This window comes from Ovis canadensis, chromosome 9, assembly GCF_042477335.2.
Source record: "Ovis canadensis isolate MfBH-ARS-UI-01 breed Bighorn chromosome 9, ARS-UI_OviCan_v2, whole genome shotgun sequence".
Classification (NCBI taxonomy): Eukaryota; Metazoa; Chordata; class Mammalia; order Artiodactyla; family Bovidae; genus Ovis; species Ovis canadensis.
In genome coordinates this window covers 48,011,987-48,031,815 of record NC_091253.1, presented here as the reverse complement: position 1 = coordinate 48,031,815, position 19,829 = coordinate 48,011,987, and the positions used below count along the sequence as shown (strand labels likewise).

General features: G+C 39.3%; 1 protein-coding gene across 2 annotated transcripts in view; it reads left to right on the top strand.

Moving 5' to 3' along the window:
- Nucleotides 1-18,824, top strand: part of TOX (thymocyte selection associated high mobility group box) — a 308,791-nt gene extending 289,967 nt beyond the window's left edge. For both annotated transcript variants that reach the window (XM_069600073.1, XM_069600074.1), the window contains exons 7-9: nucleotides 10,597-10,986; nucleotides 17,363-17,514; nucleotides 17,817-18,824. In XM_069600073.1, coding sequence (XP_069456174.1) covers nucleotides 10,597-10,986; nucleotides 17,363-17,514; nucleotides 17,817-17,853 — 579 coding nt within the window. In that variant the 3' untranslated portion in view covers nucleotides 17,854-18,824. The remainder of the gene's footprint in view (nucleotides 1-10,596; nucleotides 10,987-17,362; nucleotides 17,515-17,816) is intronic.
- The last annotated feature ends 1,005 nt before the right edge of the window (nucleotides 18,825-19,829 follow it).

The following is a 19,829-nucleotide window of genomic DNA, read 5'->3' as shown; positions in this document are numbered from 1 at the left end:
GAACACAGGAAAGTACTTAATAAATACCAGCAATTATTATTATTATCAAGTTTATTTTTAACATTATTGATAGGTGCCCAAAGAACTAGGGAAGTTTTGTGTATGATTCAGGATTTAGCTGGATCATATTCTAGGTGTCTACACAGCTGCTTTGATATAAAGAAATTTTTTAAGTGGCATTAACATAAGAAAAATTTGCTTCATAGATATATTCTTTTATAAAGATAAGAAATGATGTAAACATTTTTTTTAAAATCACCTATGTGGGTTCCTTAATTGAAATGGTCTTTATGACCCTTAATTGAGAAAGCCTACAAAAAGTCTGAGGACTAAGAATATATGCCATTGTGGAGCCTATGGCTTCTGGGCCGGAGTGGTTCTATGCTATTTAAGGTCATTGGAGGACTCCCCTGGTGGCTCAAAAAGTAAAGCATCTGTCTACAATGCCGGAGACCCGGGTTCAAGCCCTGGGTTGGGAAGATCCCCTGAAGAAGGAAATGGCAATCCACTCCAGTACTATTGCCTGGAAAATCCCATAGACAGAGGAGCCTGGTGGGCTACAGTCTATGGGGTCCCAAAGAGTCGGACATGACTGAGCGACTTCACTTTCACTTTCACTTAAGGTCATTTGGGGTTGGTCTAAGTAAAGCTTAAGGAATCAGAGTTTTTACATAGACTCAGAAACTCCTCTACCTGAGTCTCAACAGATTGAAAAACAATGTATAACTTTAAAGCAATTGGAACTAGTTTCATTTTATCACATAGACCAGAATTAATTTTCCCGAAATGAGTGTTGCATTCAAAGGTGTCACTTAGGGAGGCTACAAACTTATTTTATTATTGCCCCCAGAGTTCAAAAGATTTTTGAAACTTCTCTTTTAGAACTGTACTCAGCAAATTATGAGCCACTAGCAAATCAATCTTGTAACATTGTTTTAACACCTCATTCTTTTTCTCAAATATCACCCATGTACATCACACAGTCTTGGCTTCCAGTGACTATTAACTGTCTCCAAAAAACAAATTCACCACCCAAAGACAGAGAGCTGGCTAAGGATATGTAAAGCAGCATCTCATGGGTGCTGGGGAGAATCCTGTAGGGAAGTTCCCAGATATTTATTCCAAGTAAAAGCAGCATTATTGAAATAAGCATACAGCTGCTCGGAAGTCCCAGCCTGGAAAGAGACATTTGGACAAGTATGTTCTGGTATGTTCAGTATAAGTAATCAGATTCATGACTTCAAGGTCACACATCAAGTTGGAGATTTTGTCTCCGATTTGAGCCAAAACTTACAGAGTTGATGGAATCTTTTTATAATGTACGATAAAGGACAATGTTGAACTAAATCTGATAGAGTGCCTGATGAACTATGATGAACTATGAACTATGGATGGAGGTTCGTGACATTGTACAGGAGACAGGAATCAAGACCATCCCCAAGAAAAAGAAATGCAAAAAAAGCAAAATGGTTGTCTGAGGAGGCCTTACAAATAGCTGTGAAAACAAGGGAAGCGAAAAGCAAAGGAGAAAAGGAAAGATGTATACATTTGAATGCAGAGTTCCAAAGAATAGCAAGGAGAGATAAGAAAGCCTTCCTCAGTGATCAATGCAAAGAAATAGAGGAAAACGATAGAATGGGAAAGACTAGAGATCCCTTCAAGAAAATTAGAGATACCAAGGGAACATTTCATGCAAAGATGGGCTCGATAAAGGACAGAAATGGTATGGACTTAACAGAAGCAGAAGATATTAAGAAGAGGTGGCAAGAATACACAGAAGAACTGTACAAAAAAGATCTTCATGACCCAGATAATCATGATGGTGTGATCACTCACCTAAAGCTAGACGTCCTGGAATGTGAAGTCAAGTGGGCCTTAGGAAGCATCACTACGAACAAAGCTAGTGGAGGAGATGGAATTCCAGTTGAGCTATTTCAAAACCTAAAAGATGATGCTGTGAAAGTACTGCACTCAATATGCCAGCAAATTTGGAAAACTCAGCAGTGGCCACAGGACTGGAAAAGGTCAGTTTTCATTCCAATCCCAAAGAAAGGCAATGCCATAGAATGCTCAAACTACCGCACAATTGCACTCATCTCACATGCTAGTAAAGTAATGCTCAAATTCTCCAAGCCAGGCTTCAGCAATATGTAAATTGTGAACTTCCAGATGTTCAAGCTGGTTTTAGAAAAGGCAGAGGAACCAGAGATCAAATTGCCAACATCCACTGGATCGTCGAAAAAGAAAGAGTTCCAGGAAAACATCTATTTCTGCTTTATCAATTATGTCAAAGCTTTCGACCGTGTGGATCACAATAAACTGTGGAAAATTCTGAAAGAGATGGGAATACCAGACCACCTGACCTACCTCTTGAGAAACCTGTATGCAGGTCAGGAAGCAATAGTTAGAACTGATCATGGAACAACAGACTGGTTCCAAATAGGAAAAGGAGTACGTCAAGGCTGTATATTGTCACCCTGCTTATTTAACTTACATGCAGAGTACATCATGAGAAACACTGGACTGGAAGAAACACAAGCTGGAATCAAGATTTCCGGGAGAAATATCAATAATCTCAGATAGGCAGATGACACCACTCTTATGGCAGAAAGCAGAGAAGAACTAAAGAGGCTCTTGATGAAAATGAAAGAGGAGAGTGAAGAAGTTGGCTTAAAGCTCAACATTCAGAAAACTAAGATCATGGCATCCGGTCCCATCACTTCATGGCAAATAGATGGGGAAACTGTGGAAACAGTGTTTATCTTTTTGGGTTCCAAAATTACTGCAGATGGTGACTGCAGCCATGAAATTAAAAGGTGCTTCCTCCTTGGAAGGAAAGTTATGACCAACCTAGACAGCATATTAAAAAGCAGAGACATTACTTTGCCAACAAAGGTTCATCTAGTCAAGGCTATGGTTTTTCCAGTAGTCATGTATGGATGTGAGAGTTGGACTATAAAAAAAGCTGAGGGCCAAAGAATTGATGCTTTTGAACTGTGGTGTTGGAGAAGACTCTCGAGAGTCCCTTGGATTGGAAGGAGATCCAACCAGTCCATCCTAAAGGAGATCAGTCCTGGGTGTTCATTGGAAGGACTGATTTTGAAGCTGAAACTCCAATATTTTGGCCACCTCATGTGAAGAGCTGGCTCATTTGAAAAGACCCTGATGCTAGGAAAGATTGAGGGCAGGAGGAGAAGGGGACAACAGAGGATGAGATGGTTGGATGGCATCACTGATTTGATGGACATGGGTTTCGGTGGACCCTGGGATTTGGTGATGCACAGGGAGGCCTGGCGTGCTGCAGTTCATGGGGTCGCAAGAGTTGGACATGATTGAGCGACTGAACTAAACCAAACTAAAGTAAGATAGTTCTCAGTCTATTGCTATGACCAATAATAAATACAATCCTCAGTTCAATTAAAAGAGACTAAATTCAAAACAAATTATTTCTTTTACAAGATGAGAGTAACTTATAGAATTCATGCCAAGGAGAGCTATGGAGACATTCTGAATTTGAAAATAGGATGGATCAATTTATGACTGTTCACATAAAATTTGCAGCTCGGTAAGCCCAGATCATGATTTAAAGATAATAAAATCTCATGCTCCAGGGTGTAAGCTAATCACCTGCAAGTACCAAGAAGAATTTTCCTTCCAGAAGTAACAATGCGCAGTTGACTAAGTGCATAAATTTTGTTTAATTTCCAATGCATCATGTATTGGTCAGTGCTGGAAACAAGAATCAAATTAGATGGACTATTAATCTGATTTGGTTCAGCAACTCCTATATTGTTGCATCGACTGAGCTTTATGTCTTATGTTTATGCTTTGCTATTTTAAATAACAATTGCTTTGTCAATCTTTCATTTTTATAGCACTTATCATCCTAGAAAGGGAGCATTTATACACTATGCAATATTATCTTCATAATACAAAGTAAATGGGATTGAAATTATCTCGGGCAATCAACAACTTGATTAATACGAAGTAGTTTGATGTTTATAGAGTTGTATCCTTTGTGAAAGACTACTGGAAAGACCCAAAACGTCTCTCCTTGCCCCCCTCCCTGAACACACACACACCATTTTGCTTATAGAAAACATCTTTTAGAATCAGTGGCCCAAAAGAGAGCAGGAACTAGAACTTACTCATAATCCAGTAACAAGTACACACTCACCCCCATGAAAATGTCACATTCAAGGGCTGATTTTCAGTTGTGTATACACTGATAGAATTACATTTAGCAGGTGACTGACACTAAACACACACCATTAAGTAAAAGTGGTTAATGCATTTGGAATTAGAAACAAATTGAAATGATTTCGTTTGAATGAGAAAGTAATTCTAGTTTCTGAATGGAAGGCATAATCATCTTCATATACAATATCATTATTTGCAAAATGAGATCGCAAAAGAATCTGACACGACTTAGCAACTAAAGCAACAACAACAAGCCTTGCTTTCATAGTTTAATTTGAAGAAAATGATGGTGAGAGTGTATTAAACTTAGGATTTCTTCATATTTCCATTTAATCAGGTTATGAATTCATGACACTTTGCTATGGAAGATGAACTTGTTTGGCCTGTCTTCCAAAACAGTGTAACAACTCTGTGTCTGTTTATTAGTCTGATAAATGCTGGAGAGGGTGTGGAGAAAAGGGAACCCTCCTACACTGTTGGTGGGAATGCAAACTAGTACAGCCACTATGGAGAACAGTGTGGAGATTCCTTAAAAAATTGCAAATAGAACTACCTTATGACCCAGCAATCCCACTTCTGGGCATACACACCGAGGAAACCAGAATTGAAAGAGACACATGTACCCCAATGTTCATCGCAGCACTGTTTATAATAGCCAGGACATGGAAACAACCTAGATGTCCATCAGCAGATGAATGGATAAGAAAGCTGTGGTACATATACACAATGGAGTATTACTCAGCCGTTAAAAAGAATTCATTTGAATCAGTTCTGATGAGATGGATGAAACTGGAGCCGATTATACAGAGTGAAGTAAGCCAGAAAGAAAAACACCAATACAGTATACTAACACATATATATGGAATTTAGGAAGATGGCAATGACGACCCTGTATGCAAGACAGGGAAAGAGACACAGATGTGTATAACGGACTTTTGGACTCAGAGGGAGAGGGAGAGGGTGGGATGATTTGGGAGAATGACATTCTAACATGTATACTATCATGTGAATTGAATCGCCAGTCTATGTCTCACGCAGGATGCAGCATGCTTGGGGCTGGTGCATGGGGATGACCCAGAAAGATGTTATGGGGAGGGAGGTGGGAGGGGGGTTCATGTTTGGGAATGCATGTAAGAATTAAAGATTTTAAAATTTAAAAAATAAAAATAAAAAAAAAAAAAAAAAAAAGAATTAATGAGAAGTGAAGCCCAAGCAAGTTTTTTCCCTGCCTAAATGAGTGGATCTCTACATAAAGATACAAATTCTCAAGATAGGGGTGAAACACAGTAAGCTTTCCTACTTCTTGCCGTCCATCCCGGCTCAGTGGGGAGCAGAGCCTACGGGATCCAACTAAAGAGCAAAGCTAGGCTTGTAATCTCCCACTTCTTCCAAAAGAGTGTGGTTCATGATGAGAGCAGACAGTAAAGAGCAATCTGATATTCTGTGAGTTTTCAAAGATTTGAAAACCTCCTCCTTAGAAAGAGAAATGGCATGTCTCGTCAGGAGTCTCAGCAAGGGCAACAGTGACTGCTCCCAGTATTGTTCAAGGACAGTCATTCAGTCACTCAGCAAATATGTTTGTCTTCTCTGTACTTGGCACTGTAACAGATGCATGGGACACAAAAGATTCTAGTCCCAACCTTTAAACAATCCTTTCCTGGGAATTCCCTGGTGGTCCAGTGGTTAGGATTCAGCACTCTCACTGCCAGGGCCCAGTTTCAGTCTCTGGTGGGGGAAGTAAGATCCCGCAAGCCATGCAGCCCCCAAAAAACATCCTTTCCTGATGGTGCAGGAAATTATGGTGAAGAGAGAATGCAGAAAGAGAACCCCCAATGGAGTGCCTGCCATGTTTAGGCACATGGCTAGTTTCATTATTTCTCTTGTTATATTCAGCGAACTTCAAAAGTGTAGGGAAAACATGTAACTTCCCCAAAATTTTTCTCTGTGTGTGTTAAAAATTGTTTCAAATGTTGTCTAAATCCTTAGTTTTGGAAATCTGTTTGACTTGTTGTAGTCCTTGTAGTGATTAAAAAATACTGCTCTTTCAAAATAAGCTTAATGGTACTGATCTCTTCGTGCTTTAGAATGGAGAAGACAAATGGCAAACAAATGACTGAATAGACAAAATGTTTTGTGTTTCAGTTCAGTTCAGTAGCTCAGTCACATCCGACTCTGCAACCCCATGGACTGCAGCACACCAGGCTTCCCTGTCTATCACCAACTCCCGAGCTTATTCAAACTCATGTCCATCAAGTCAGTGATGCCATCCAACCATCTCATCCTCTGTCATCCCCTTCTCCTCCTACCCTCAATCTTTCCCAGCATCAGGGTCTTTTCCAATGAGTCACTTATTCACATCAGATGGTCAAAGGATTAGAGTTTCAGCTTCAGCATCAGTCCTTCCAGTGAATATTCAGGACTGATCTTCTTTAGTATGGACTGGTTGGATCTCCTTGCAGTCCAAGAGACTTTCAAGAGTCTTCTCCAACAGTACAGTTTAAAAGCATCAACTCTTGGGTGCTCAGCTTTCTTTATGATCCATCTGTCACATCCATACATGACTACATGGAAAAACCATAGCCTTGACTAGACAGACCTTTGTCAGCAAAGTAATGTCTCTGCTTTTTAATATGCTGTCTAGGTTGGTCATAACTTTCCTTCCAAGGAGGAAGCATCTTTTAATTTCATGGCTGCAATCACCATCTGCAGTGATCTTGGAACCCAAAGACATAAACACTGTTTCCCCATCTATTTGCCATGAAGTGATGGGACCAGATGCCATGATCGTAGTTTTCTGAATGTTGAGCTTTAAGCCAACTTTTTCACTCTCCTCTTTCACTTTCATCAAGAGGCTCTTTAGTTCTTCTTTGCTTTCTGCCATAAGAGTGGTGTCACCTGCCTATCTGAGATTATTGATATTTCTCCCGGCGGTCTTGATTTTGTGTTTAGTTACCATGAGAAAAGAGAATCTTCTCAAAGTTGGCAATGAAGTGTCTCAAGTAGGTTTCTGTCTGTGTCTGTGTGTCTGTCTTTATCTCTACACAGTTTAGAAGGTGAAATTCAGGAGAATTTGATTCGTGGTTTATTTTGAATTTTGCTTTACTGTGTCTGAAGAAAAGTGAAAGTGTTAGTCACTCAGTCATGTCCGACTCTTTGCAGTTCCATGGACTGTAGCCTACCAGGTTCCTCTGTCCATGGAATTCTCTAGGCAGGAATACTGGAGTCGGTTGCCATTCCTTTCTCCAGGGGATCTTCTCGACCCAGGGATCACACCTGGGCTCCTGGATTGCAGGCAGGTTCTTTACTGTCTGAGCCACCAGGGAAGCCCTATGCCTTAGCAGTTCTAGGCTACAGTTGAGGAGTTACCAATTTGCTAATTCCTTCAGGAAACTGTGTCACTGTTCTTGGCCTAGAATATGAAATTCTCTATACAGATAGTATTCTGGTAAACATGAAACAAAGGATAATTTTGATATTATACCTAGAAGGATGTAATTTAAGTATGTATTTGGGGGCAATACAAATTAGTTTATTTGAAGCAAGAGATATTACTATTCAAATCTAAATGTATGTTCTATCTGTCATTTTAGATATGTTTGTGTAATTTATTAATTCATCTTCTGAAATAGTTTCCAATTGAAGACTATTTCAGTGAAATTACCCACTGAGGAAAGACTTCTCTGGTAGTCCCTCTGAAATTCACAGTGTGCATTACACACTGAAGGCTCTGACAAGTCCCGCAGGAGAGGAGCCTCCTAACCTCCCTTGACCCAGTGCTCTTCCCACACATATTTTGTCACAGATACTTGTTTTTGAAGGACATTTATTTTTCCACAAACCCCTCTAATACAGTTTGGAATCTGTGTCGGGGGCAAAGTCCCTAAAACGTTTTTTGTCCCTAAAACTGCTCACCAGGACTGACTTCTGGTCATGAAGCCAGCCCACCTGCTTGCTGAGTGTCTGTACTAACTGTACTAACTATAGTTAGTGATTTCTAAATGTAACATAAGTACTGACCTGGCCAAAAATTCATTTGGCTTTTTTCCGTAAGATGGTACCTAAAAACCTGGACAAACTTTTCAGCCAACCCAATATAGCACCTTGAGGCTTGTTTAAATATTGTTGGAATGCCTAAGATGAATGTATGAACGTATCTGAACATGTCTTTTTGTCTTCACATACACACACATGTGCACACACACGCTCAGGATACCTATCTACTGCTCTGTGCGCATCGTGTCACTAGATAATGATGTGATTATTGGCTCCAGAAATAAAAAGTGAGAATGTTGTACAATGACATATATTTTATAATTTTGATAGTATAGGAATTGTGAGTGATTTTTCTTCTGTTTAAAAAATTAAAGCAACTATAAAACAAAAAGGAAGATGCACTAACATGTATTGATTTTTGTAGCTCTCTTGGTTGTTGTGTGATTGTCCCCTTCCTGTATGAAGCTGACACAGTGTGTGACTAAATATGAAATTAGCCCTTCCACAACTGGGAAAAGAAGTGAGAATGCAAGACAATGAAAACACTTTGCCGCATGACTTAAACACACAGACAACAAGTACATAATCTTCTTGGCATATATGGGATGACTTTTGAGGCGTATCACTGCAGTCTATGTTATTCTGATGTAAAACAAGTCACTGTTTACACAGCCTGAGTTAACCCATTTGACCTTTTCCTTTAATTGTTCACTGCTCTGCATACCAGCAATAAGAATTTTTAAATGGAAGCAAAAAAAAGAAAGAAAGAAAATGACTGAAGTTGTTTTTTTGTTTTTTGTTTTTTGGTTTTTTTTAATCAATTGAAAGTTCCTTTTAGGTACTACATTTAGTAAAATTCTCTTGATCCAAAGCCTTCCCTTGAAAATTTTTGTGAACAATTTTTGACCTGTTTCATGTTAATGCAGAAGACAGGGAGTCAGTGTCTACTCCTGTTGTAGAAAACTGCATCACTACTAACACAGAAAAATATAAAGAGAAGGTTCTTTGGAGGAGCTTGAATTCTTTAGGGCTCACCTTTCTATCTACTCTGCATGGAGTAATCAGGGTCTCGCAGGACCCCACAGCTCCATGGTTGATGTATTTTTAGAGATGTCATTCATGTCTTTCCTATGCAGAGAGTATGTGAAGCCACCAGTCCAGCACCCCAGCCTGGCCTCCTGCAGTCAGCACACATAATACATAACCGTTCTTCCTGTGGCTCTCACTCAGTCCCCTCCACTGTGGGGAGGAAACGAGTTGTGTTGCTGGCTGACTTGTGCAGTGAAGTCCCTGCACGGGGTTTCCTGTCACCCTGTGTGATGAGCCAGGCTCCTGAAAGTGCCTGAGCTGCCCAGAGACTGAGCATGGGGTGCCCAGGAAGGCCCTGCTGTGCTGGGTAACAAGAGGCTTGCGTTGACTTATTGATGGAAGAAGCATGACATCAGAGGCACTGAATAAGGGCACAGATGCATCTTCAAGACCTTATTTTGACCAAGTGACTTTTTTCTCCGGAAGGAAATTTGGGCATCTTCTTTCTCCACCTGGTTTCACTCTTTACCATTTGTTTTGCAGTCTCTTCCTCTCAGCAAAAGTAGGAGGCAGGTTCATGCCCAAGAATAAACACCTTGGGGTTGACTCTTGATACTTTTCAACTTTCACTGAAATGTCTAGTTTTTAAGTCAATTTAAAAGATATTAGGAAATGACCATTTGAAGGTGTGTAAAAGAATTCAGGAAAAATTGTATTAATTTATGATGGAGTCTAAAATTTCCAAGAGAGATTATTTTTATCCAGTTCATTATTGAGGACAATTCATCACCAACTCTTTTTAAAAATCAAGATGAGTTCTACAGTTACTTTAAAAATATATTAATGTGGTTTTATATAACTTCAGAAAGGTATTTTTGAACTCTTTCTTCCTTATCCAGTTCCATCAACCAACATTGTTTTCTTTGTGCAATATCTAATGTCAAGGCTCTTTGAGAATATAAAAAGGAAAAATAAAAATCAAGCATATAGTCAACAGATAAGCTCCCTCACTGACTTCCCTTGCAAGTGACTCACACTGGTAGTTCCCAATAGGACACTGACTGCATCCACCGCACGCACCCCTCATTTTTTCATCTTTGGATGATGAGAAAAGGCACCAAATTAGAGCTTAACATTTAAGCCAAGAAAAAATGTCAACATACATTGTTTTAGATTTCATAAAAGAGGTGGAATGAGCTCAGGCTTGCATAAGGTCATGTGGCAAGTGACGATGGAGGAGTTCTTGGAGTCAAGAGTAGGAACAGGTATTGATCCACGCGACTGTTCACAAGTGAACTCATAGAGCATCTTGCTAAGAAAAAGCAGCGCCTGGGTGTCCGCCTCTTAACTCGGTTCCTGTTTGTTTCTCCACAGAGCTACAGCGAGCCTGTTGACGTGAAGACAGCTCAGCCTCCGCAGCTGATCAATGCCAAGCCGCCATCAGTGTTCCCTGGGCCCAGCCAGGCCCACTCAGCTCTGTACCTAAGTTCCCACTACCACCAACAACCAGGAATGAACCCTCACCTAACCGCCATGCATCCAAGTCTCCCCAGGAGCATAGCACCCAAGGCCAACAACCAAATGCCAGTGACTGTCTCTATAGCCAACATGGCCGTGTCCCCCCCTCCTCCCCTCCAGATCAGCCCCCCTCTTCACCAGCATCTCAACCTGCAGCAGCACCAGCCGCTCTCCATGCAGCAGCCCCTCGGGACCCAGCTCCCCATGCAGGTCCAGCCCGCCTTACACTCCCCCACCATGCAGCAGGTATGTGCGGGCCGGGCACTGGCTCCCATTCAGAGGTGCTGGAGGGGTCTGTTCCTCCAGTGGATTGGGTGGGGGTTCCATTCTTCTCTGTAAGTGGAAAGAGAATGGGAGATCTTCAGCAAATACCTGCTTCCTGAAAATTAACTTGCAGGGGTGAGTCAGGCAGCCTCAAAGGATCACAACAGCTTCTGCCTTTCATAATCCCTGACTTCTTTCCCATGGTACCCATCTTTCTCGTCACTCCCCCTGTTTTCTGCCTTTGAGTGAGGCACATTTGTTGTTTTCAGATGCCACTACTGCTAAAGATCTCTTTGGGGTTGAGAAGTCTGCCATATGTACATACATACACACACACACACATATATATATACACATATACATATATAATCAGTATGTTATTCAGAAATGAGAAATTCTTGATGGTACGCCTGTTGAATCCAACAAATACTGCAAGGTGAAATCAGGCCCAGTATTTCTGGTCAGAAGTATCAAATTTGGTACAACCTTAAGAGTCCTAAGAAATGAAAATGTTAACCTAACCAGAGTTTTATTTTAAAATGGATATCTGGCTTCTACATTAGAAAACACAGGAGGTTTAGAAGCCTCCATGTCTACCCCACAATTATGGAAACCATTTGTGTGCAGTCTTAGCTTTACTTGTCTTTGAAATCATTTTCCTTCTGGATTTGAGTGTTATTTTAAAATTTGAGAATTAAGAGCAAACGATGTAAAGTAAACTGAATATAAAGCATTTAAAAATCCTAAAACTGTGTTTTAAAAAAACAGGTCAAGGTAGAAACTATAAAGCATATTAAATTAACGTATCACTTTCATAATCGAATGACTGTTGTTCCCAGGTCTATAATTAAATATGCGGAGTCTTCCTATAAAAGTGATATAGGAGCCCTCTGATATAGTCTATAGTTGGCCACAGTGGGGTGGAGGGGAGGCAGAAATAGGAATCAGATATACATAGTCCCAAATCCATTTTTATTATTGTTATTATAGACAGGATTTCCAAGAGGTGACAATTACAAACCTTAATACATTACCTTACCTCCTCTTTAATTTCAGAAAATTCACAGTGCAGGTCCTGACCTTGCCTTCATCTCACAGGTGAGGAGACGAGTTCAGCAGAGTTGACTAACTTGCCCATAGGTCAGAGCTAGAATTCAAACCTAGCTCTGTTCAGTGGTCAGATCCTGGATTCTTTTTTTTTTTTTTTAATTGAAGGATAATTGCTTTACAGAATTTTGTTGTTTTCTGTCAAACCTCAATATGAATCAGCCATAGGTATACATATATCCCCCCCCCTTGATTCTTAAATGCTAGGCCTGCTGCTTCTCACTCTTAATCGTTCTTGTCAATTTGCAACAGTTTCTCCTAAGCCTTGGGAGGCGCTGTAGATCCTAGTTAGTTCTGAGATTAAATGATCATGGAGAGCAAAGGACTCATCTGCCTACCGAAGTCTTCTTTGGTTCCCAAGCCAAGGATTTTGATAAAGCTCAGATGACTGACTTACCTTCAACAGACAAGCTGTAAACTCACTGGGAAAGACCAACCTCCTTGTTTACAGGAGGTTTGTGACCAGTGAGTGACATTAATAGGGTCCTGTTGTCCTTCTTTTCCATCAGACATTACTCTTGATACAAAGGACATTCGTGGGTTCCTTGCATTTTAATGAACCAATAGTGTTTGAGTGAAGAGCTGAGAGACCTTCGGTCGGGTGGGTTGACTTCTGCCTAAGGGTACTATCCAGTTGAGGGCCATGTTTTGCTCTCAGTGCTGTAGTGAGGGGTGTTTGTTCCCAGAGAAAAAAATACAGAGGATGTGGCCCACGCCCCAGGTTGGGGGCCAGAGCTCTGTGCAGAGAGAACACTTTTTATTAATTTATCCACTCAGAGACAGTTCATTGTCTATTTATACTCTATACCTAAGATGAGCTGTGACCCTGAATAGTTTTCAAACATTTCTGAATTACATAAGGCCGCATTTGGAAACTCAGGAGATGTGTCTTTCCATATAGAATCTTAATAGGAAAAAATAGGGCAGATTACATTGGACAAGTTACTCATCAATATTTAAGTGAGTTCTATTAGTGTATCTCAGAAAGTTTTCTTATTGAGATGGTAGGACTTGATTTTAACATACATTAATAATAGAAGACAAAATGGCATGAACCCAAAATGGAGAGTCAGTGCAGCTGCAGAGACCATGGTAACTAAAATCACTATGATGCCTTGATCATTGTAGGTAGTCCATAAAATGACTACTGAAGATACAAGTTAACAAACGAAGGAATAAAAAAAATAAGTTGCAGAAGCTTAAATATTAGAAGAAAATACAGGCTCATTTGTAGAATCTCAAATCCTTAAAATATTTAAAATTTTTCACTTATTCAAAAAAGATTCATTGAACCCCTTAACACATGCCAGGCGCTGGCTGAAACTGAGCAACTTCTATCCCCATGGAGCTCACATCAGAGTTGGGGGTGGAATGGAGAAGGGGAGCAGTGGGAATAAGATAAACAGGTAAGTTATTAGGATCCCATGGGAAAAATTAAACAGGGGGACAAACTGCAGGATGTGTGGAGGAATAGCAGGCCTTTGCCTGGGACGGATAAAGAAGGCGTCTCTCAAGAGCAGGCAGAGAAGAGGAAGCAGCCTCTAGGAATCAGAGGGTGGGAAGGGAGTGGGGTGGATACTAGCAGGGAGCATAGCAAAGAGAAGGGACTCCTCTGGCCTGGAGGGCCAACTGGGAGGAACGTAGCTTATCCAGGACATGGAAAGGAGGCCAGTGGGGAGCATGGTGAAGAACAGAGAGTGATGGGCAGTGAGGTCAGAGTCAGGGTAGGTCACTGGAGAGAATCCTGCAGGTTAAGAGGACTGGACGTCTCAACAAATTGATAATCCTAAAATCAGATCCAGAGTGTCCGTCACGCCTCCATGTCGCTCATTTATTACAATCACAGTGGTCTGTGGGGCCAATGTTCATGTCATCAAAGTGGGTTGTAGAAAGCTTATGGCTGGAATTAGACCTGTTGGATTCATCATCTTTACAGAGAAGGGTTTGCTTTCTGGCCATGTTCCCATTTTCACACACCAAAATAAGAAAAAGAGAAAAAAAGAGCAAGAAAGTTCATGGCTACTGTATTTTTACAGTAATGTTTCATATTTAAGTATTACTTTAGCTATTTTATTATCCTTTTGAAAATGAATGTATCCTAAAAATGATCATATCATCCACTAGGAGTAATAGTTGTTTTTTTTTTCTAGAATAATATTTTATACACTAAACCCATAGACCTGGGGTTTATTTTTTAGTCCAGTTTTCTTCCTTTTTTTTCTGTTCACTATATTGTCGAATGAGGTCAAGAGAAAAAAATCATTAATATCTGTCAACTTCCTTTATAACCTTAAGAAAAAAAATCTTTGTATGATATCACACAGACAGATTTTCAATTTCCTTGTGTAATAAACAGCTGCTTTAGGATTTGGGTGTAATTTAAAGGTTTAAAAAAATCACATTGAGATTGATGAATAAATCAGTTGTGAAGACAAAAACATTGATGCCTGTTGAAAAGACCTCTCCAGACAGGCAGGAAATGAAATTAGTTCCCAGTAAAGTGTGGATACGAGGATCACGGTTTGGTATTGCTGCAGGCTTTTTTAGGACTTGATATGGTGGCACAACAAAACTGCTAGGGCTACAGAAATCTAATTAAAGAGCAAATGTCCCTTCTGACATCAAATTAATCTTTATCATGTTTCCTATTTTTATTTCAATCTGGCACCAGAAAATGAAATTTAAAATTCCAGGCATGCTACAAAACAGTTGGTGATTTTTCTCTTGAGCATTAAAATGCAAAATATTCAGTCTTGTTTAATTAGATCACTAAGCAAACATTTTTCAAACCTTTCTATCATCATTGTTTCATACTTACAGCAATAATAAAAATACTGTTATTTCTGAATTTGACCTCAGCATCTCTTAATACAGTCATCAGAAGAAAGTTTCATTTTTTAAGCTGAAAGCAAGTAAAATTGTTCTTCAGGCTTTGCTTGTCTTTTCCTTGGTCCATGGTTGTTTTAATACTAGTGATCTTAAATTTAGGCATTGAAGTTAGCTAAATTTTAAATCTTTGAGCTTCGTAGATAACACATCATTTTGGTTTTATAAACTGAAGTTACCCATGTAAGTCTTAAACTGATCACTTAAAAATTAATGTTCTCCTGATACTCTCCCAACTTTGAGGAGCCATGTTCATTGGATAGAAAAAAGCAATGGTCATTTCTGTTCTTTGATTGTGTGGTGTTGGATAGAAGCAGGTTGGTTTGTTTTTATTTATTTTTTACTTTCTCATATGTTTCCATACCTTCACCTAACATGAGATATTTTCAACTACTCTAGTTTTAAGACTTATTTACTTTTAAGTTATGTTTTGTTGACTGTTCAAAAATCCAATGTGGAGAACTTTACATTGAAAAGATAGGAAAGCCTTGGTATTTACACAGTTATATTCCCCAGGCCTTTCGAAGAGTAGCATCAAATAGTTGATGTTAAAATTCATTTATTGGAAAACATGATTTATTGAGCCACTACTATGGGCTTGATTCTGAGAATATCCAATAAGCAACACACTCTCTGGTCACTGGGCAGCCCTGATGAGGGGGCTGAAGTAAAAATCAGCCTGAGGTTCCTCTCCCTGGGGGCTTTTTCCTGCTTGTCTGCCTAGCATTACACAAGACACTCGGGAAGGAGGTCCAGAAAACTGGACGGTAAGCCCCATTAAGACATTACAGGACTGTCCTGAATCTCCATGCATGACAGAGATACCGGATGGTCTGGAGAAAGAGTGGTTGCCAGTCTGGAAAAGGTTAGAATACCAAACATCCAGTTATATTCCTCTCACTTCTCATGCCCCCCTGCTTTGGAAAATGTTTATGGCTGGAGCTGCAGGTGGTATCTACATAAACAAACTTCCCTCTCACAAACCAGTTGTTGGTTTAAGAAACACTACTCTTTCTAGCTGTGTGAGGTCAAATAACCAAGCTGACTGAATACTCCACTTTTCAGTGATTTGTTTCCAGTCATTCAGTGCTCTGTCTTTCATGAGCAGCTTTGTTGGGAGTTTGCCTGGACATTGGCTTGAAGTCTTTATCCCTTGAATGGAAAATAATTTAATACCTTAAAGCCAATATCGAGAATTGAGGACATTTGATAATAGATGTCTTTGAGTCTTTACCCAGGGTACCTGCAAATAAATAAAAGTCTAAGGAAATAGCCTGAGTTCCGAATCAACTCTCTGATCATTCTGCTGAATTTTTTTAAAAGATAAAATCTCAACAATATTATTCCTTCAAAAGAAGCTCCCTGCAAGTAAATAGAAAATGATTTGTTTTTAAATCTCTTAGTTTTTCAGAGGGTAAAACCATGTCTGAAATCTGCTGCAAAAAGAGACAACCATGAGATTAATTAAGTTGCTTTTTTTGGTCATTTCCAGCAAAGCTTGCTTATGCAGCTCGTGAATTCACCAGATAAGCTAAAAATAAGTCTTAGCGTATAATGCTTTTTGTTTACCAGATATAGCTATCCACTTCAGAGATTCTGTCCTTGAATTTTTAATGGCTCTGCAAGGATTAAAAGTCAACACTTCACCACATCAATGTGTTAAAAGAACCTTCCTGGAGTCTGATTATTATTTGCCAGTTAATAGACTTTTCAATTTAAAAATATTTCCTCTGTCTTATACTTTTCCTCCTCTGTGTTTTCCAGTGGCAAGTTGTTTTGAATCTCCTTCCCTATATTAGTCCAACAACTGTTAAAAAGCTTTGGTTGAAATTTTTAGCTGAGAAAGAAGTACAAATAAAAGAAGAAGCAGATGGTCCCTTTGTGACTGAATGAAGAAAAAGGGTTTTGAGAACAATATGTGAATAGGTGTAGTCTAATAAAACACTCAGCCACCTGCTGCCTGAATCCTTCAGAAAAGATTCTGTTGCATATTCTGGGGATTAACTATTAATGTATCCTTGGGTTAGACAGAAAACATAAACTTTGAGGGGTTTAGGGCCTTTTCTCTTTGTTTTGGTTGAGTTGGCTTTTCTAAATTTTACATTGTTTCTCAGTTCAATGTATCTGCTCAAGAGTACAAGTCAAGTAACACATGGCTAAAGGAAGGCAAGGTAAGAAAGATGGAGTCTGGGCACTTCTTTTCCATCTTTGTTTAAAGTTTTCATGGTTCTTGAGATTAGCTTGCCCTTGCAGGGGCACAAGCAAGAAGGTAAGTAGTGTTTGCAAACAGTGACTAAATATTTAGGTGCTTTTCTTCTTAACAAGGCACTTTGATCCTTATTTGTGGACTTGCTTTGCTTTTCAGGGATTTAATCTTCAACCCGACTATCAGACCATAATCAATCCTACATCTACAGCTGCACAAGTGGTTACCCAGGCCATGGAGTATGTGCGCTCCGGGTGCAGAAATCCTCCCACCCAGCCGGTGGACTGGAATAACGACTACTGCAGTAGTGGGTAAGCGGCCGGCCATCGCCACCTGGTGGCACACAGCTCTCATAACAGTCATGTCGTGGAAAGAGCCTATATTTCTTCCAGCTTTCCAAAAGATAATCTGGAATGGTTCTATGTTCGCAAAACCAGAAATTTTTAAGCATTCCAAGAGTAAATGCCTTTAAATCCTGTTGGCTTTCACTGTGCACTTTCCCCATGCCCAACCCCATCCCTCAAGCTAGAGCAGACAGACGCATCCCCCTTGGTCACCCATAGCAAGACTGTCCTGTTAACACCAGTTGCTTGTCTATTTTCTCTCCACACAGGGGCATGCAGAGGGACAAAGCACTGTACCTTACCTGAAACTCCAGACACCTCTTCTTTCCACTGAGGCATTCAGGGAAGTCTTTTCACCGTGGATTGCTTTGTACAGTCAAGGCAGTTCTCCATTTTATTAGAAAAAAATACAAGTTGCTAAGCACTTAGGACCATTTGAGCTTGTGGGTCACCCACTCTGGAAGAAATAGTCATGCTTCTTTATCTTTATTATTTTTTTAATCCTTTATGGACATTGTTTTTCTTCTTCCCTGAAGGAACTTTGGACCATTCAGATTTTATGTTGGTTTTTTGCTGTGAAGTGCTGCGCTATAGTAACTGCCTTAGCAACTATAGATGTCTTGGATAAAAGTCCTGGATTTTCCATTGGTTTTCATAATGGGTGTTTATATGAAACTACTAAAGACTTTTTAAATGGCTTGATGTAGCAGTCATAGCAAGTTTGTAAATAGCATCTATGTCACACTCTCCTAGAGTATAAAATGTGAATGTTTTTGTAGCTAAATTGTGATTTGAAACTGGCTCATTCCAGTTTATTGATTTCACAATAGGGGTTAAATTGGCAAACATTCATATTTTTACTTCATTTTTAAAACAACTGACTAATAGTTCTATATTTTCAAAATATTTGAAAAAATATACTCCCAAATGATTTTAATTTAAAAACAAATTGGCTTTGTCTCATTGATCAGACAAAAAGAAACTAGTGTGAGGGGAAGCGCAAACACCGTTTATTTTGTACTGCAGAAAAATTGCTTTTTTGTATCACTTTTTGTGTAATGGTTAGTAAATGTCATTTAAGCCCTTTTATGTATAAAACCGCCAAATGCTTACCTGGTATTTTATTAGATGCGAAAGAGATTGAAAACAGCTAAATTATAACCTTTACATAGGGCTCTGTATTATTGTTTCTTCATACTGTGTCTGTATTTAATCTTTTTTTATGGAAACTGTTGCGCCTATTTATGAAATAATAAATATAGGTGTTTGTAAGTAAATTTGTTAGTATTTGAAAGAGCTTTCTTTGATGTTTTAACTTTCGCTGGCAAAAAAAAAATTCACGCTTGGTGTGAATACTTTATAATTTAGTTTTTACAGTGAATAAAGCCAAACCTACTTTTCATTTTAGCAGCAAATTTAAGTAACCAGCCTCTATTTCTATATTTCTTTGGTTGACGCAAATGAAAAACTGTGATATTTAAGAATTTCTTTCTTCATACAGTAGAACAGAAGATTGCCCTAAAAGTCACACAGCCTCCAAGACTGAGCAGATGAGCTCCCTACCTGAGAGGAAAAGGTGGCTTCTTAGTTCTCAGCTGGTTTTAGTCAATTCTTTAAACTTCTCAGCTGGTTTTAGTAATTTCTGTAAACTTCCTCCCCCTCTCCCTCCCAAAAAAGAATTAAGGTCAAATCAGTCAAATTCCTCAAGCTGCATGCTTTTCACAAAATCCAGAAAACATTTAGGAATTAAACTAGGGACAGGAGGAAAGGGAAAGCACACTGTCCAGAATATCTAAAAGTGAAAGGTGAGTAACCAGACAGGAAAAAGGAGACGCATTCCCAGGTTGAAATTTGATAGAAATTGAGGATCTTGTTGCCATTTGTGCCTCCACAAGCTACTCTCTTTCCAGAACTCCTGGGTCTTCCAAGAGAATTCGGAGGGTACTACGGATTTGCTAAAGAATCAAAAGCACTGAGAATCTGGCTGAAGGCTGGCATAGCTTTTACATCAGAAAGAGCAAATTATGCCCTTACAGAGTTATAGCAAGAAAACCAGTCTGGTTGGAAATCAAGAGAATGGCTGATGTCTTTTTCATGGAGTGTGTGAAATAAACTTAGCAATTTAACTAGATACAATATATGCATTATGTAATCCAGTCAGAATTCAAAAAACAAAAGGTATGCTTGCTTTGAAATTATTTTAGGCATTGTACAACCTTGAATCAGTTGAGCATGTAATAACTAATAAATAATGCAGATCCAGTGTGATTATTAAAATGACT